Source organism: Esox lucius, chromosome 20 (genome assembly GCF_011004845.1).
Source record: "Esox lucius isolate fEsoLuc1 chromosome 20, fEsoLuc1.pri, whole genome shotgun sequence".
Lineage (NCBI taxonomy): Eukaryota > Metazoa > Chordata > Actinopteri > Esociformes > Esocidae > Esox > Esox lucius.
Window position 1 is genome coordinate 27,291,136 of NC_047588.1, and position 19,464 is coordinate 27,310,599.

The following is a 19,464-nucleotide window of genomic DNA, read 5'->3' on the forward strand; positions in this document are numbered from 1 at the left end:
AATCGTCGTTCTTGGGAGGCGGCAGCTGGTGGGTGACTGCTAGTTAGTTTGTGCTCGGGTTTATTGTTAAGGTTGTATGGACTAACACTGCGGGTCTCAATCCCATATCACAATATCAACAAAAACAATAACGATGAGTTATTGATACTAGGTGAGTAATTATTGAAATATTTCTAGTAATGCAACATTCCGGTCAAACATTATGTTGAGAAGAATGCTGCACGGCCGACGGCTATAGTTCGCAGGCCAGTTGCAGAGAGGACATTGTTAACGACACATCTGTAACATTTTATACTACAGTGCCTTGGAGTTAGCAACCAGGGTGTAGGAGCAATAAGTATTTTCGGTCTTTTCAGTTTAGAGAAACCAATCTATTTCGTACACCCTCATCAGGGCCAGACGGATATAAACAGAAAGTCGGCCAGGGAGGAGGAAGAGGAGATGGAGGGAGGGATCGGGAGGAGGTGGGATTTAAAGGGATAGGCTGACCAGTCTTAGCCGACTTTATTATTTGCAGACGTCTAAATAATTGTAGATTTCTATTTTTTATGTTGCTCTATGTTCCCGACTGGACCTTGCCTTCATTGACCAATACTTTTGCCTGATTGTATTTCAGAGTCCTAGTATCAACAAAGCAGACCCCACACTACATTTGCTCAGTTGTGGTTTCCACCCGGTGAAAGGTAAACAGAAGGAATCTCTCCAACAGCAATGAATGAATCAGAGAAAGACGAGACACATCTCCAACAACACTGACAGTTCTATTTACACCAAACATATTATCTTGCATTCCCCCTCCTCTAACTGTGTCTTGTCTCAAAATGGCAAACACAGTTGCCACTCTGGTCCAAGCAGAATTATTACCCCCTCAGTCCCCCTCATCCCTCTCCCCCTTCCCGTCACTGTTGGGATCAGGAGAAGGGGAGGAGGACGGAGGGAGGGAGGAAGAAGAGGATGGGGAGAAAGGGGTGGTGGAGGGGGGAGAGGAGATGGTACTGACTGGGGTAGGGGTGGAGATGGTGACATCATCGGTCCTGGCTGCACCGCATCTCCAGGAGCACCCGTTCCAGTGCATGGACTGTGGCAAGAGCTTCAAGTGGTCATCACGGCTGGCCCACCACCAGCGCAGCCACAACAATGAGCGGCCTTACCGGTGTAACCTCTGCCCCAAGGCCTTCAAGGGGTCCTCGGCACTTCTCTACCATCAGAGGTAGGAAGGAGCGGAGCTCGGTGGCCGTCAGCGCTGGTCATGTTTACGTCTTCACAGATGCGTCTCAGCTTCACCCGGTCAACATGTTCTTCCCCTTGTCGGGATATGTTTTTATTTTGCTGGTTACTTTAATGGTCTCACCGTAAAAATAAATGTTAGCAATTTTTAGGGACGGAATGATCAGTCCACGCTTTGATCCATTCTGTGGCCGATATGATTTGCTTGGAAGATGAATGGATCATATCTGTTTTCCTGTCGGTTTTCCTGTGCAGGTCTCATTCAGGGGAAAAGCCCTATAAGTGTGATGACTGTGGTAAAGCCTTCAAACGCTCCTCTCTGCTACAGGTGAGAAACACTGTCTACAGATGACTCTATTAATGGGCACCATAAGGTGGTAAGCCTGGATTGAAAATGAATAGTTTGTACCATCAAATAAGCCACGTGGCTCAAGCAAAGTAGTTTCCCCGTTAAAACGCCACCGCAGTAGAATGGTCCCCTTCAGACTCTGCCCCTCTGCCCCTCTGCCCCCCCCCCCAGGTCCATCGTAGTGTTCACACGGGCCTCCGCACCTTCCAGTGCCCGTACTGCACCCTGACCTTCAAGTGGAGCTCCCACTACCAGTACCACCTGCGCCAGCACACCGGGGAGTGCCCCTACCCCTGTGACAGCTGCCCCAAGGCCTTCAAGAACTCCAGCAGCCTGCGGCGACACAAGAACGTGCACCTGGGCCTGAAGCCCTACGTGTGCACTGTGTGCGCCAAGGCCTTCACCCAGTCCACCAACCTCCGGCAGCACATGCGGATCCACACGGGGGAGAGGCCCTATGTCTGCGGGGAGTGCGGCCGCAGCTTCACGCACTCGTCCAACCTGGCCCTGCACCGGAACTCCCACGCCCACACGGGCGAGGGCAGGGGCGGTAGGCTGGGCGGTGGGGAAGGGGGGGAGGTGCAGGAGGTGATAGTGGGGGAGGAGGTGACGTCGCAGATGCTGACGGACATGGGCTTCACGAACCAGGAGGCGGCGGTGGGGGTGGGGGTGGGGGAGGTGTTCCTGTCGTCGGGTCACCAGACCTTCCTGCCCCAGCTCACCCTCGCGCCGGCCCCGGGGAGCGTGTGCACGTCCAGGGCCATTGGGACCGAAGTGCACGTGAGCACGGAGTCGGGCGCCAGCGTGCTTCTGTACAGTTGCGGCAGCTGCAGTCAGACGTTCGGCACGAGGACTGAGCTGGAGGACCACCAGGCCATGCACCTCGGGCCGGGGGGCGGGGGAGGCGGGCCAGGGGGCGGGCCTGGGGGAGAGGGAGGGGTGGGGCATCTGCTGGCCGACTTTGAGGAAGTGGTGGAGACAACGACGGCGGCGGTAGAAAACGGACATACTACTGCAGAGCTCCTGGAACTGGGCGGTGGGGCGGATGGAGCGGTGAGTAGTGGGGCTCGGTCTGCCTGGGGAGGGTCATTTCCAGCAGTAATACCTGGCTTCTCAGTCTACGCTGTAATTCGAGCAGTTCTTTGGTCGAAGTTGTAGCTGAAAGGACTGCCATAATGGAATGATTTGTTGATGTTCATGATGCTTGTGGGTAAGGTTAGAAAAGTACCTCGCAATATAATTGAATCATGCGATTGGTTGTTCAAATCATATTGCTGTTAATAAGTCTGTTGCTGATGGACAATAGGGAGCTGTTAGAAAACGGTGATGAGTCATGGAAATAAGTACTGGAAACAAATTGTCTCTATGAGAATTGTGGCGTTTCAGTGCAGGTACAGCAAGGTAGTGACACCACGATGCGTGTAAAAAACACCAATGCCTTCAACATGGTGTGTTGTCCCATAGCAGAATGTGGGGACCGCCCAGGCCCAGTTTGACCTGCTGCAGAGCTTCACAGTGGGCGCTCCGATCCCCACAGGCAACGGAGACACCGTGGGAAGTTCTACAGGGGTGGGGACGGGAGCGGACTTTGAGTGTGTCTACTGCGCAAAAGGCTTCAAGACCAGTGGAGGGCTCAACAGACACCTGGCCCAGGTACACATCAGCTGACAGGGCTGCACGTATCTCATGGTCTCCTATCTTGGAGGCCTCTCTGGTTTGTGTGTCTTGTGTCAGTAAAGCAGGTCTCTGAGTCTGTTGACCCTGTCTGTTATCTAAGGGTGGTCTGTTGATGACCCTGTCTGTTATCTGATCTAAGGGTGGTCTGTTGATGACCCTGTCTGTTATCTGATCTAAGGGTGGTCTGTTGATGACCCTGTCTGTTATCTGATCTAAGGGTGGTCTGTTGATGACCCTGTCTGTTATCTGATCTAAGGGTGGTCTGTTGATGACCCTGTCTGTTATCTGATCTAAGGGTGGTCTGTTGATGACCCTGTCTGTTATCTGATCTAAGGGTGGTCTGTTGATGACCCTGTCTGTTATCTGATCTAAGGGTGGTCTGTTGATGACCCTGTCTGTTATCTGATATAAGGGTGGTCTGTTGATGACCCTGTCTGTTATCTGATATAAGGGTGGTCTGTTGATGACCGTTTGTTATCTGATCTAAGTTTAGTCTGTTGATGACCCTGCATGTTATTTGATCTAAGTTTTGTTTTTTGATTACCCTGTCTGTTATCTGATCTAAGGGTGGTCTGTTGATGACCCTGTCTGTTGTCTGATCTAAGGGTGGTCTGTTGATGACTGACTGTTATCTGATCTAAGGGAAGTCTGTTGATGACTCTTGTCTGTTATCTGATATAAGTTTAGTTTGTTGATGTCCCTGTCTGTTGTCTGATCTAAGGGTAGTCTGTTGATGACTGACTGTTATCTGATCTAAGGGTAGTCTGTTGATGACTGTCTGTTATCTGATCTAAGGGTAGTCTGTTGATGACTCTTGTCTGTTATCTGATATAAGTTTAGTTTGTTGATGACTGTCTGTTATTTGATCTAAGGGTAGTCTGTTGATGACTGTCTGTTATCTGATCTAAGGGTAGTCTGTTGATGACTGTCTGTTATCTGATCTAAGGGTAGTCTGTTGATGACTGTCTGTTATCTGATCTAAGGGTAGTCTGTTGATGACCCTGTGTTTTCTCCTCCTCTCTCCACATGTTGTATAGGCCCACTCTCTCTCCCCCTCTCATTCTCGCACCCAGTTCAGCTGCTCCGCGTGCGACCGCTCCTTCACCCTCCTTTCCTCTCTGCTCACGCACCAGCACTCTCACACCCCCGAGCAGCGCCTCCTGGCAGAGGCTGAGGCAGAGATCGTCTGCCCACCCTCCCTGTCCCTGTCACTGTCCCTGCCGTCCTCCCCAAGCCAGGTGGACAAGCCCCAGGAAACCCAAGGGGAGATCCACGTCAGCCTGATTGCTGTGACTGAGGAGGGGGACAGGGACCTGACCAAACCTGCCACCAGAACAGGGACCAAGGGCCAAAGGAAAGGAGCTGTGAGCAAGACTGCCGCTGCCAGTGGAGGAAATAATGGTCTGTTGGATTTTCATTGAGTCATTTTATTTTGTTTCAAGTCATTTTATTAGAAAATCTTGATGATCCTGGCCTAATGCTGCTGAATAAGTTATCTTTTTAATTAATGTAATTCAATTAAGGTGACATTTATTTCAATTTAGTCTGTATAACATTCCTCAACGCGGGCCCATCTCCTTTGCTTATAAATGTTGGTTTGGTACAGAGAGGCCCTACCGCTGCTCTGAGTGTGGAAAGGCCTTCAAGGGTTCGTCTGGTCTGAGGTACCACATGAGAGACCACACCGGAGAGAGACCCTACCGCTGCACAGAGTGTGGCAAGAGCTTCAAGAGGTCCTCACTGCTCTCCATACACCAAAGGGTAAGACAGTTTTATCTCACCCTTTTTATCTCTCAAGGCTATGACACGAGTGTAGTGTTCAACTGGAGGGTAAGACACATCAGTCCAGTGTTAATAAGGCATCAGAAGACACATGAGTCCAGTGTTACTAAGGTGTAGGAAGACACATGAGTCCATTGTTAATAAGGTGTAGGAAGACACATGAGTCCAGTGTTAATAAGGTGTAGGAAGACACATGAGTCCAGTGTTACTAAGGTGTAGGAAGACACATCAGTCCAGTGTTAATAAGGTGTAGGAAGACACATGAGTCCAGTGTTACTAAGGTGTAGGAAGACACATGAGTCCAGTGTTACTAAGGTGTAGGAAGACACATGAGTCCAGTGTTACTAAGGTGTAGGAAGACACATGAGTCCAGTGTTACTAAGGTGTAGGAAGACACATGAGTCCAGTGTTACTAAGGTGTAGGAAGACACATGAGTCCAGTGTTAATAAGGCATTGGAAGACACATGAGTCCAGTGTTAATAAAGCATTGGAAGACACATCAGTCCAGTGTTACTAAGGTGTAGGAAGACACATGAGTCCATTGTTAATAAGGTGTAGGAAGACACATGAGTCCAGTGTTAATAAGGCATTGGAAGACACATGAGTCAAGGGTTAATAAGGTGTAGGAAGACACATCAGTCCAGTGTTAATAAGGTGTAGGAAGACACATCAGTCCAGTGTTAATAAGGCATTGGAAGACACATGAGTCCAGTGTTAATAAGGTGTAGGAAGACACGAGTCCAGTGTTACTAAGGTGTAGGAAGACACATGAGTCCAGTGTTACTAAGGTGTAGGAAGACACATGAGTCCAGTGTTACTAAGGTGTAGGAAGACACATGAGTCCAGTGTTAATAAGGTGTAGGAAGACACATGAGTCCAGTGTTAATAAGGTGTAGGAAGACACATGAGTCCAGTGTTACTAAGGTGTAGGAAGACACATCAGTCCAGTGTTAATAAGGTGTAGGAAGACACATGAGTCCAGTGTTAATAAGGTGTAGGAAGACACATGAGTCCAGTGTTACTAAGGTGTAGGAAGACACATGAGTCCAGTGTTACTAAGGTGTAGGAAGACACATGAGTCCAGTGTTAATAAGGTGTAGGAAGACACATGAGTCCAGTGTTAATAAGGTGTAGGAAGACACGAGTCCAGTGTTAATAAGGTGTAGGAAGACACGAGTCCAGTGTTACTAAGGTGTAGGAAGACACATGAGTCCAGTGTTACTAAGGTGTAGGAAGACACATGAGTCCATTGTTAATAAGGTGTAGGAAGACACATGAGTCCAGTGTTACTAAGGTGTAGGAAGACACATGAGTCCAGTGTTAATAAGGCATTGGAAGACACATGAGTCAAGGGTTAATAAGGTGTAGGAAGACACATGAGTCCAGTGTTAATAAGGCATTGGAAGACACATGAGTCCAGTGTTAATAAGGCATTGGAAGACACATGAGTCCAGTGTTAATAAGGTGTAGGAAGACACATGAGTCCAGTGTTACTAAGGTGTAGGAAGACACATGAGTACATTGTTACTAAGGTGTAGGAAGACACATGAGTCCAGTGTTACTAAGGTGTAGGAAGACACATGAGTCCAGTGTTACTAAGGTGTAGGAAGACACGAGTCCAGTGTTAATAAGGTGTAGGAAGACACGAGTCCAGTGTTAATAAGGTGTAGGAAGACACGAGTCCAGTGTTACTAAGGTGTAGGAAGACACATGAGTCCAGTGTTACTAAGGTGTAGGAAGACACATGAGTCCATTGTTAATAAGGTGTAGGAAGACACATGAGTCCAGTGTTACTAAGGTGTAGGAAGACACATGAGTCCAGTGTTAATAAGGCATTGGAAGACACATGAGTCCAGTGTTAATAAGGCATTGGAAGACACATGAGTCCAGTGTTAATAAGGCATTGGAAGACACATGAGTCCAGTGTTAATAAGGTGTAGGAAGACACATGAGTCCAGTGTTACTAAGGTGTAGGAAGACACATGAGTACATTGTTACTAAGGTGTAGGAAGACACATGAGTCCAGTGTTACTAAGGTGTAGGAAGACACATGAGTCCAGTGTTACTAAGGTGTAGGAAGACACATGAGTCCAGTGTTAATAAGGCATTGGAAGACACATGAGTCAAGGGTTAATAAGGTGTAGGAAGACACATGAGTCCAGTGTTACTAAGGTGTAGGAAGACACATCAGTCCAGTGTTAATAAGGTGTAGGAAGACACATGAGTCCAGTGTTAATAAGGTGTAGGAAGACACATGAGTCCAGTGTTAATAAGGCATTGGAAGACACATGAGTCCAGTGTTAATAAGGTGTAGGAAGACACGAGTCCAGTGTTACTAAGGTGTAGGAAGACACATGAGTCCAGTGTTACTAAGGTGTAGGAAGACACATGAGTCCAGTGTTAATAAGGTGTAGGAAGACACATGAGTCCAGTGTTACTAAGGTGTAGGAAGACACATGAGTCCAGTGTTAATAAGGCATTGGAAGACACATGAGTCAAGGGTTAATAAGGTGTAGGAAGACACATGAGTCCAGTGTTAATAAGGCATTGGAAGACACATGAGTCCAGTGTTAATAAGGCATTGGAAGACACATGAGTCCAGTGTTAATAAGGTGTAGGAAGACACATGAGTCCAGTGTTACTAAGGTGTAGGAAGACACATGAGTCCAGTGTTAATAAGGTGTAGGAAGACACATGAGTCCAGTGTTACTAAGGTGTAGGAAGACACATGAGTCCAGTGTTACTAAGGTGTAGGAAGACACATGAGTCCAGTGTTAATAAGGTGTAGGAAGACACATGAGTCCAGTGTTAATAAGGTGTAGGAAGACACGAGTCCAGTGTTAATAAGGTGTAGGAAGACACGAGTCCAGTGTTACTAAGGTGTAGGAAGACACATGAGTCCAGTGTTACTAAGGTGTAGGAAGACACATGAGTCCATTGTTAATAAGGTGTAGGAAGACACATGAGTCCAGTGTTACTAAGGTGTAGGAAGACACATGAGTCCAGTGTTAATAAGGCATTGGAAGACACATGAGTCCAGTGTTAATAAGGCATTGGAAGACACATGAGTCCAGTGTTAATAAGGTGTAGGAAGACACATGAGTCCAGTGTTACTAAGGTGTAGGAAGACACATGAGTCCATTGTTAATAAGGTGTAGGAAGACACATGAGTCCAGTGTTACTAAGGTGTAGGAAGACACATGAGTCCAGTGTTAATAAGGCATTGGAAGACACATGAGTCAAGGGTTAATAAGGTGTAGGAAGACACATGAGTCCAGTGTTAATAAGGCATTGGAAGACACATGAGTCCAGTGTTAATAAGGCATTGGAAGACACATGAGTCCAGTGTTAATAAGGTGTAGGAAGACACATGAGTCCAGTGTTACTAAGGTGTAGGAAGACACATCAGTCCAGTGTTAATAAGGTGTAGGAAGACACATCAGTCCAGTGTTAATAAGGTGTAGGAAGACACATCAGTCCAGTGTTAATAAGGTGTAGGACGACACATGAGTCCAGTGTTAATAAGGTGTAGGACGACACATGAGTCCAGTGTTAATAAGGCATTGGAAGACACATGAGTCCAGTGTTAATAAGGCATTGGAAGACACATGAGTCCAGTGTTAATAAGGCATTGGAAGACACATGAGTCCAGTGTTAATAAGGCATTGGAAGACACATGAGTCCAGTGTTACTAAGGCATTGGAAGACACATGAGTCCAGTGTTAATAAGGCATTGGAAGACACATGAGTCCAGTGTTACTAAGGTGTAGGAAGACACATGAGTCCAGTGTTACTAAGGTGTTGGAAGACACATGAGTCCAGTGTTAATAAGGCATTGGAAGAGAAATCAGTCCAGTGTTAATAAAGCATAGGAAGACACATCAGTGCAGTGTTAATAAGGCGTAGGGTATGTAACATCAGTCCAGTGTTAATAAGGTGGAGCATAAGACACATCAGTCCAGTGTTACTAAGGCGTAGGAAGACACATCAGTCCAGTGTAACTATGGTGGAGGGTCAGACACATCAGTCCAGTGTTACTAAGGCGTAAGAAGACACATCAGTCCAGTGTTACTAAGGCTTACCGTTGAAATGTCCCCGTATTATTTTAAAATGGCTTCGTCCCCCCAGGTGCACACAGGTGTGCGAGCGTTCCAGTGCCCCTACTGCCCCCTGACCTTCAAGTGGAGCTCCCACTACCAGTACCACCTGCGCCAGCACACCGGGGAGCGGCCCTACGTCTGCCAAGAGTGTGGAAAGTCCTTCAAAAACACCAGCTGTCTGAGGAGACACAGCCAGCTACACTCTGGCCTGCGTCCTCACGTCTGCACCATCTGCACCAAGTCCTTCTCACAGACCTCCAACCTCAAACAGGTCAGTACACACAGACGGGCCATGGGTTACGCTGGGACACCCATGCTGTTCTGTTCATTTTGTTTTTGGCAGCACGGAATGGTTCCCAGGTCTTTCAGCCCTCTCCTCTCCTCCACAGCATGAGCGCACCCACTCCGGTGAGCGGCCTTTCCAGTGTGCCCAGTGTCATAAGAGCTTCACCCACTCCTCCAACCTTCAGCTCCACCTGAGAACCCACTCCTCCAGGAAGGACTACAAGTGTCCCTTCTGTGGGAAGGAGTTTGTCATGCACTCCTACCTGCAGAGGCACATGAGGACCCACGGGAACGGCGCTGTGGCAGGGGGAGCCGGGGCGGGGATTAAGGAGGGGGGCAGGGGAGGTAAAGGGGGCGGAGCGGTGACAACCACCACCCTATTAAACCCCATTACCCTGGAGACCACAGGGACATCCGGGTCTCTGATAGTGTCTCAGCCCGCGCTGGACATTCCCCCCAACACTTCCCAGAACTACTTCATGATCCAGACAGCCAATGGGCTTCAGCTCATCCCCTTATCTACCCCTGCCCCTCCTCCACCGCCTCCTCCGCCTCCACCCCAGACCCAGTACATCCTCCTACAGTGCCCCTCTACCAATGGGAGCCACCCCAGCCTGATTCTTGTACCCACCACGTCGACCAATCCCAGGCCCGCACAGGAATCACAAGGGCTCCCCTTGATCCAGACCGTTCTAAACCCCGGCCAAACTCAGATGCCCCACTTTCAGACCATATCCCAGCCGCAACAACAGCATAGGTTCATCATAACCAACAATAACAACTTAAAACACACTCCTGTTGCTACTAAAGCTACACCCTCCCTGACCTCCATGCTGACCAAGCCCATTTTAGGGAAAAGCACACGGACTGCCAGAACCAGGAGGGGAAGGAAGCCCAAAGCTACCGCAGCTCCTAAAACTACCGCTGACGTTTCTATGACGACCACTTCTGTCACCGTGACGACAGCCCCCGCCAGTCAGTCGGAGGGTGTGGTGGCCGTGTCAAGGTGCGATGTCACTGGCGTCGCTCAACCTCCTGTTAGAGCTGACACTATCACGTCGTCGCCATCCTCATCCCTACCCACCAAGTCACCGAACGTGTCCTCGCCATCAGCGACTTCGGTTCCCACCCCCTCTTCTTCCTCCTCTTCCTCCGCCACCACTGTTATCTCAGGACCCACAACGGTTACCACAGCCCCCCACCCCTCTGACCATGTGACCTGGGGTGTGGAACCCCAAACGGCCTCAGAGGACATAAAGACCACTGAGCAGGCAATGAGAGGGGAACAGTATGTACTCTGCTTTGAAAAGGGAGGGAAAAAGGAGGAGCTAGAGATAGGAGGAGAGGGAGGAGGGTCCTACGTGTTGCAGTTTGAAGGGGAAGCGTCCGGGGAGGGAGGGCAGGGAGGAATGGTTGCGGAGGGGGAGTCATACGTGTTGAGCTTCCAAGCGGAGGGAGAGAGCGAGGGAGAGAGTGTGAAGGAGAAAGGGGGGATTGTTTCACTGAACCTCCTGCAGGAGTGGGGAGGAGAGAGGGAAGGAGAAAGGCAAGCAGGGGAGGAAGGTGGAGATAGAGAGTCTTTTGTCCTTCATTTCCAAACAGAGCCACAGAGCGAGGAAGGGACCACCTCTGGTACTGCCTATCCAGAAGGCTCCAACAACAGCCTGGGGCTTTCCTGCCCTTCTTCCCAGGCCGGGATGCCTCTGGGGGAGCAAGAGGTGGTGTTTGAGCTAGGGGATGAGAACAAGATGGTGGACCGGGGGTCTGGGGAGAGTGTGCAGATGATAGCCCTGATTGAGCGGGAGGGGGGCGGGGAGGAGGAGGGAGAAAGGAGCAGTTACAGTGGGGCAAGGGGGGAAGTGGGGGAGGGGGAGGGAGAGGAGCCAATGGAAGGTATTTTTCAGCTGGAGAGTGGAGAGGGAATTGTCATCATTGAGGTTAGCACCAGTAATCTGAGAGAAGCTGAGATGAACAGAGGAGGGGAAGGAGGGACCGTAGATAGGAGTGAAGCTAAAGGAGGGAGCGGAATAATGGAAAGGCCCGGAAAAGGCCGGAACTCTGTGGAAATCATTGGAGAGACTGGAGCGAATGAAGGAGAAAATACAGTTACAAATGGCCCTGCGCCTAACACTCAGTTCTTGAACTCTCCATAAGCTCGATCCAAACAACCACTGTCAGGAAATGAGTGTGAGGATGTGTGTGTGTGCGAGTGCGTGTGTGTGTACATATAGGAATGCGTGCAATATTGAGTGTGTTAGTGATTTCTAAGTGGAGGCCTTTCCCAGCAACTCACATTGAAATAAAGGAGGGTTGAAAGAATGTAGAGAGCACCGTAGAAAGCAAAACCAGGGTCAGAAACACACAGGGTTAAACTGATTTAACGAAGGACCTGAATAAAGTACTAATGACTGAGTCTAAATTATACCGTCATGTTGACGGTGTGTGTATAAAACGAGTTGTGAATACATGTCTATATTGTCTGTTTACTTATAAATATTGATTCAATATTGATACTAGAAAATTGTAATTATTAATAAAGTTATTAATGATATATTGGGTTACTTCAACTTTCTTATTTTGTCAACAAATATTTTATATTATGTAGTAAATCGGAAGTATATCTGCTCAGAAAAACCTCCTTGGAATAAGTGTCGATCGTTTATTATGGGAAAATGCTGTCCTCTCACTGCGTAGAATAGTGCGTATGACAATAAGTCAGTGAATTAGCGTAGCGCAGGTTATCGCTACGCAAATATCGTAGTGTCAGCATTCGTGACCGTTCGTGACAGTAATAATTGTATCGTAAGCTACGTAACCTAAGATTCGCCAAAAAGCCATGGTAGGTTTGTGCAGAGACTTTGAGACGTTCCGTCAAGAACCTGTCCACTTTAAGCAGTGACTTTATTAACCTCGTCAGAACGCAATTTTAAACACCAATTGGTCCATTATAAACGACCGTTTAGATGTAATTATAGCTTTCGTAAGGTAGGCCTTTTGGAGTAATTTTCACGTGACATCCCTGCAAAACAGTTGGTTTTGTTTCTGTCGAAAAGGCCGGTATCCACCAATCCTAAAGAAGGAAAGGCGGGACCTTTATGTTGTGCCTGTGGAATCTAAACCCGATCTGCTTTGATCCACGAAACCCAGTCTTTGGGCTGAGACATTAGGATCTCTGTTATATCCAAAATCTCTGTACGTGCTCGTCACGAGAATTTAAGAAACATCGCTTTGGTTACAAATAAAGGCCTGCACATTGAATAAATAAAACATTAATCCTGCATTTGGCGGTACGCTGCAAGTTTTCAAGGTAGGCTTTGCTCGGTTCCGTAAGACGATTCGACGTTTATTTAGACATTACGCACACATAACCCTTTCACGCTGACCACCATATAAGGATTTAAACCAGGATCCAAACATGAATATTGTGATTTGATTTGCCTTTAAATTGTACATATTTGAACACTATATTTTACATTAAAGCCAATGGATATGAAAAAGCCTCTAAGCCCATTGCTTGTTTTTAATTATAGCCTTGACCATACTTGTAGACAGTGGCTATACGCACAGAATTCCCGGCCCTAGAGCAAAGTATATGGGGGATATTCATCATTTTGCAAACAAGGTCCAACAGAAACTTAGTTTCTACACAAACTCTCCGAATTGAAGAGTTGCCGGGAGCTGCCACTACAAGCGCCCGGGAAGTAGTTAGGAATATCTGATTATAGCACACCTCATTTCCCATTATTTTGACATTGACTCTGTGCAGATTAGCTACTACACTAAGCAAAATATAAGTACTCCGCTGTACATTATTTTTGTATTGTTAAATGTAACCAAAATGCTAAACCACGTGGTGATTTTGTAAATTTATTTTGCAGACTGATATCAGTGCGTGTTAGTGTACAAAGTTGGGGTGAGTGAGGTGTATTGCTGTACGTTTTGTTGTGTGTGTGTGTGTGTGTGGCCAAAATATGGTGAAGCTGGAGCTGGATCAGGTGGTGATGAGAAGAATGAGGGAGGATGACATAGAGACTGTCAAAGCCATGATCAAGGTGTTTTAAAAACACACACACACTCAACCACACTTCACGCCTAAAATGTTCTGATTCTATATTAGGCTTTTTCACGTTATCGCTCAAAATAGCTTTTTTCTTCTTCTATTTGACCTCCTTCCTTTCTCTCTCTACGTCTGTCTCCGTCTCTCAGGAGGGTTGTCAGGGCACGGAGAACCGTTTGATTCTTCACATCCTGACTCGTCCTGTGTGCCTGCTTCTCCTGGCAACTATCTCATCCGTCCTCCGATGCTTCCTCCACTCTTTCATCCTGGCACTCGTCATCCCTGTGTTCCTGCTCATTGTCTACCTGAAAGTCACTCTGCCACGCTCCATCGGGGTGCTGGGAACCAGTCGGCCCTACTGGGACTATGTGGGGAGCAGTTACAGAGGGGCGCAGGATGACACCCTCCTCAATCCCTACAGCCGGGTCAGTGGGAAACCCCCGCCAACAAAAGTAGGTTCCTTTCTGGGACTGCTGGATGTTTCTGGATGTTGCTCGTTTTTTCTTAATTTTTTGGGGTTGTGATTATTAGTGCTCTGTTGTGTGTGTTGAGTCCAGCTGATGATAGTATTACATGAATCTGTCACTGAAGGGCAAGGCCAGACGGAGGACCAAGCTCAAGGCGGAGGGCGTAGACACGCCTCCTGAGATCGTTGACGCTGAGCGGGAGAAGGCTGCCGGGCAGGTGTGGGTTGCGGACTGTGAGGGGGAGATCGTTGGATGTGTATCCAGGGAAGGTGACTGCCGCCCGGGGATCAGGAGATTATGCCGGCTGGTGGTGGGCTGCTGGTACCGCCGTGAGGGCCTGGGCCGACTCCTGATCCAGAGCCTGGAGCAGAGGGAGAGGCAGGAGGGAGCCAGGAGGGTGTACGCCCACGTTCCCTACCCTTCCGCAGTGGGAGAAGCCTTCTTCAGGAAGCTGGGCTACCGGCTGCAGGGGGAGGTGGGCTACGATGGGGAAGAGGAGGAGGAGGAAGAGCAGCCGGAGAAGGCCTTTCTGGGCTTTCACATTACCAAGGTGTTTGTCAAGGACCTAAAGTGATGAAAGGAAGGGAATGTGGAAAAGAAGACAGGAGAAACTAAAGAGAAATTGTGAGGGAAACAAAGGGAGAGACAGTAAAAGAGGTGTGCTATAAGAGACAATAATGACGTCAACACAGAAGTCTCCAACCGTTAATTAGCTTTCAAATAGGCACATTCTCTTCATCCCTGCACCTTTCCCAGGTCCCTAGTTTACAAGATAAAGTACTGCACACATTTTTGTCATTTTACCTGTTAAAATGTAGTTTAATGAACTGTTCTTAGGGGGCCCTATAAAATCAGATCATTAGTTCTCCTAAATTCAGTTTTATATCTTTTACAGAATATTTCTTTCTCAGTTGTATTTTTACTGGTTTAGGATTTGTTTTATTGTTATGTTTTCCAAATTATACTACCAGATTTTTTTGTGTTATTGCCCTTTTATATCTGGTCTGTTGACTGTGAGTGTAGAGAGGAATGTGCAGGTATGTGGGTTCTGTAATGCTGCTCATTTCTTGGCAACATTTGCAATAACAAATAACAGAAACAAATTGTAGACTTCCTCATGATATACTGCATCTGCCAGGTAAGCCTACTTTGCTGTTTTGAAAGATTTTAGGGAAAGTATTACTCTAAAACCACAGTGTGGTTATTATTTAACTTACACTATGTATGGAGCAAAACATGCATTGCACATAGAGCAAATTGACAGATATTGTGTTAGGCTTTTTAAGCCAAGTTTTTTTTTTTCCTCAGCAAATGTTTTGTATTTATTTATGTATTTATTTATTTATGTATTGTCACTATGTATTGATATTTGTTTGAAACCAAAATCATTTTATCATGCCAAGTCTATCTCTGTATGTCTAGCTGGCTGTTTATTTGTTAAGAAAGTTTACAAATAAGATCGTTTTTTAATAAATGTGTGCGTGCGTGGGCAGTTGCACCCTTGTGTGATCATAGGCCTTTACTGTGTGAGGAAGTCTGTGGTTTATGTGATGCTGAGTTCTCTTGTATCTCACTCTACCACCTCTTCTCTCTCACCTGCACCTGTGTGTGGTTTTGTATGACTGTGCAAAATGCGCCCCCTTTGCTCTCTTATCTCTCTGTCCTTATCTCTCCTTTTAATGACACATCATATTACACCTCTCGCATGATAAGTAACATCACTAAGTATCCACTATATTACCTCCAGATTGCATATCAGATTGAAATCCTTGGTAACTCGGTGACAGTGTAGGATCGCTCTCATGATAAACAGTTTGCAGGTGAACGTCACTATGTGGGTGGAAGGATGTGTGTGACACTCGTCTTGGCCTAACCAGAATTAGAGCGTGGTTAGCTACGCTGGTGCTAACCGTGCTAACCTCAGACGGTATGAACCGTGCATAATCCTGTAACATGCAACTCCAGCTACGTACAGTGAGAACAGTAGTATGTGGTCTGGGCGAGTATCGCGCATAATAAAAAGTCACACTCTAGAGAATACATTTTCATCCAGGTAGTTTTAAATCCCCGACCAGAAAAAAGCTTTAGCGATAAGCTTCTTTGATCTCGTGTCATGTCTCAAAATGATTTATTTGCGGTGCAACTGTAATCTATAAAATAAATACATTACCAATGCCTCCGTTCTTTGTAGTTCTGGATTTACAGTGGAAAAACCTGTTAAGAATCACTCCCACGCATAGTAATGGGTACTCGTGCGCATCCATGAGGAGAACACGCAGAACGATGTAATGGTGAGTGGGAGTCGGTTTCCCCCAATCTCAGCGTGGATCGTCGGGTCGTTCTATGGTCCTCCCTCCCTCAACGCTCTAACCTGCTGCAGACACCTGTTAGCTGGGTCACGGTAGTCTAACCATGGAGCTATTATTGTTTTCAGGAAACAGATGTGAGTTTACGCCCATTGAAATTAGGCCTGTTTGTGACTGTGGTCATGTGTGTCTGCACGGTACGGCTGTGTGAGTGTGTGTGTGTGTCTGCACGGTACGGCTGTGTGTGTGTGTGTGTGTCTGCACGGTACAGCTGTGTGTGTGTCTGTATGGTACGGCTGTGTGTGTGTCTGTACGGTACGGCTGTGTGTGTGTGTGTGTGTGTCTGCACGGTACGGCTGAGTGTGTGTGTGTGTGTGTGTGTGTCTGCACGGTACGGCTGTGTGTGTGTGTGTGTGTCTGCACGGTACGGCTGAGTGTGTGTGTGTGTCTGTACCGTACGGCTGAGTGTGTGTGTGTGTCTGCACGGTACGGCTGTGTGTGTGTGTCTGTACAGTACGGCTGTGTGTGTGTCTGCACAGTATGGCTGTGTGTGTGTGTGTCTGTACGGTACGGCTGTGTGTGTGTGTGTGTCTGTACGGTACGGCTGAGTGTGTGTGTTTGTCTGCACGGCACAGCTGAGTGTGTGTGTGAGTGTGTCTGCACGGTACGGCTGAGTGTGTGTGTTTGTCTGCACGGTACGGCTGAGTGTGTGTGTGAGTGTGTCTGCATGGTACGGCTGAGTGTGTGTGTGAGTGTGTGTCTGTGGGCGGATGAGTTTCGGAAAGCATGACTTGGCACATCCTGCTGCCGGTTGGTTTCCCCTTGACTATGGGTTGAATGCAGAGTCGTGTCTACCCCAGACTACTGTATTCTGTCTCATACTCTACACTGACTGTTACAGTAGGGCTGTGCATGAGAGGGGGGGGCAGTGCACGTGAGTGGGGATATGTGACCGAAAGGTGACCTCGGTCAGTTGTGGTCAAACCATGGAAGCTGGTGATGCACAGTCTAGTAAATGTGTTGATATAACACCTACACACACACACACACACACACAAACTACAGGATCATATTTAAAACTGACTTGAGGTTGAGAATAGAAATATTTCCAGTCACGTTATGCGAAGTGACTATTTGTTGCGTTTTATCTAAATAGTTCAACGTTGCACTAAGGTGAGTTGCCGTCAACATGGAGTCACTTTCTCTCACACCAATACAGACACACACCCATCCTGGAAAACAGTGAATTCCCCAAACCACAAAGTGCCTGGGAGGGTGAGGGGAGGGCAGAGTCATGGGAAATAGAGCCACAGGATGCGTGCATCGCCAGCAAGCGGGACCGGCCCGGTGCAAAAACAGACCGAACGGCAGACAGAACGGCAGACAGAACGGCAGACAGAACGGCACAGATGAAAGGAGATTGAACACACCCTGGCCGTAGGAGCACGGATGACAACATCTCACGGTTCAAAGGCTAGCTGGTCTGAGTTCTCCTCACACCCGCGGTCGTGGATAGAGAGCCACACACTGTGGTGGTGGTGGAGGGGGAGGGAAACCTGCGGTGAGAGGGGTCACTGACGGCTCTTGAGTTTGTTATGATTGACACACTTTGGGAAAATCCGAAAACACAGCCCGTGTACACACACACACACACATACACACACTTAAAAAAACAGACGTAGAGGTGTCAGGGACTCCGGGTTTCTGGGGAAGAGCATGTTTACACCAATTTTGGGGATTGGAAATATTGACGAGGAGGAGGAAGCTGGGGAGGAATCGGAGGGGAACGCAGAAGAGTGAATCAAGAAGGTATCTGGAAGGTTTTTTAATGATATGGGAAAATCAGAGTGGAGGGTTGGGTGACTGGCTGAGGGAGGGAGTGGAAGTGCCTTTGGAAATTTCCAGCCAGTTGGCTAGAGTTAATGACGTATGCGAAGGAATCAAAGGTTACAAATCACGTCAAACACGTCTGGACCTCATGTGTGGTCACTGATTGTTTTCTGTTGGCTGCATTGTGAAACTGAATGGTCTTTTGTAGTCCTTAAATTACTCATAATCCAACCATGGACCACACAGTATATCGATGCAGTAACTATAAAAAAGCATGGACCACACAGTATATCGATGCAGTAACTATAAAAAAGCATGGACCACACAGTATATCGATGCAATAACTATAAAAAAGCATGGACCACACAGTATATCGATGCAGTAACTATAAAAAAGCATGGACCACACAGTATATCGATGCAATAACTATAAAAAAGCATGGACCACACAGTATATCGATGCAGTAACTATATAAAAAATGGACCACACAGTATTTCTATTTGTAACTATTAAAAGAGGCCAAGTTACTGTTTTAAGTTAACGTTTTTAATGTTTTTCCCAATAAATCCTTCCCCATGGAAACTTTCTTACTGGCCTGTCTATCAGTTTGCATTGACTTGTAGTCTGTTCATACTCGCTTTAGACACTCACAGTACTACAACACCCACAACCACCCTGGACTAGTTAATACTGTTCCAGTCTTGTTCGATAAGGGAAAGCGGAAACACGTTGTATCATTGTTTAAAATTCAGCCTTGTCAACATTAGAGGCAAGATTCTACAGAGCACACCTTTAAAAAAATATATGTTTTACTGGCCATCTGTTCCACATTGTCACACCAAACTGTCAACAAAATAGGTACAATATAGTACACTTAAACCAAGTTCATCTTCCTGAATGTAGATTAACTATGCTGATACTATAAAAGTGTACATCAACTGCAAACCATGGATAATATTCTCAGCACTCATATCTCATTTTCTTTCACCCATACGGAAAATAAATATTTTTTTGCAATGCAAAATGCATGTAGAATGTATGATGGAATGTATGCTGAATACATTTAAACTTTTCAGGTATGTATTTCACCTTTTATTCTCTAATGTATTTACAATGTATACATATGTTCCATTTTATTCTAATTACATTTCAGGTATCAAAATGCATTTCACCCTTTATTTCAAAATGTATGTCAAAATGTATAAATACATTTCAATTTTGTCCAAGTGTATTGTTTCAAAACAATTCACAGTCCAAAATGACATTCAAGACGTTTTATATTTTAACCCTTCACAGCAGTTCTAATAATTATACCTTTATTTCAAAAACGCGTTGGTGACATGGCCTACAAAACGCCACTGTATATTTTTTTAAAGTATTTAC

General features: G+C 46.8%; 2 protein-coding genes across 2 annotated transcripts; both read left to right on the forward strand.

The window, feature by feature from the left end:
• The first annotated feature begins 945 nt into the window (after nucleotides 1-945).
• On the forward strand, nucleotides 946-11,932 carry znf628 (zinc finger protein 628). The gene is made up of 8 exons (XM_029115575.2): nucleotides 946-1,210; nucleotides 1,483-1,555; nucleotides 1,748-2,629; nucleotides 3,041-3,229; nucleotides 4,291-4,654; nucleotides 4,860-5,014; nucleotides 9,165-9,407; nucleotides 9,526-11,932. The coding sequence occupies exons 1-8, from the start codon at nucleotides 990-992 to the stop codon at nucleotides 11,572-11,574; spliced, it is 4,176 nt and encodes a 1,391-aa protein (XP_028971408.1). The 5' UTR covers nucleotides 946-989; the 3' UTR covers nucleotides 11,575-11,932.
• Nucleotides 11,933-12,455: 523 nt separating this feature from the next.
• On the forward strand, nucleotides 12,456-15,455 carry nat14 (N-acetyltransferase 14 (GCN5-related, putative)). Its single transcript, XM_010884927.4, has 4 exons — nucleotides 12,456-12,728; nucleotides 13,300-13,473; nucleotides 13,628-13,930; nucleotides 14,070-15,455. Exons 2-4 carry the CDS (start codon nucleotides 13,393-13,395, stop codon nucleotides 14,517-14,519), a joined length of 834 nt encoding a protein of 277 aa, XP_010883229.3. The 5' UTR covers nucleotides 12,456-12,728; nucleotides 13,300-13,392; the 3' UTR covers nucleotides 14,520-15,455.
• Nucleotides 15,456-19,464: the final 4,009 nt, after the last annotated feature.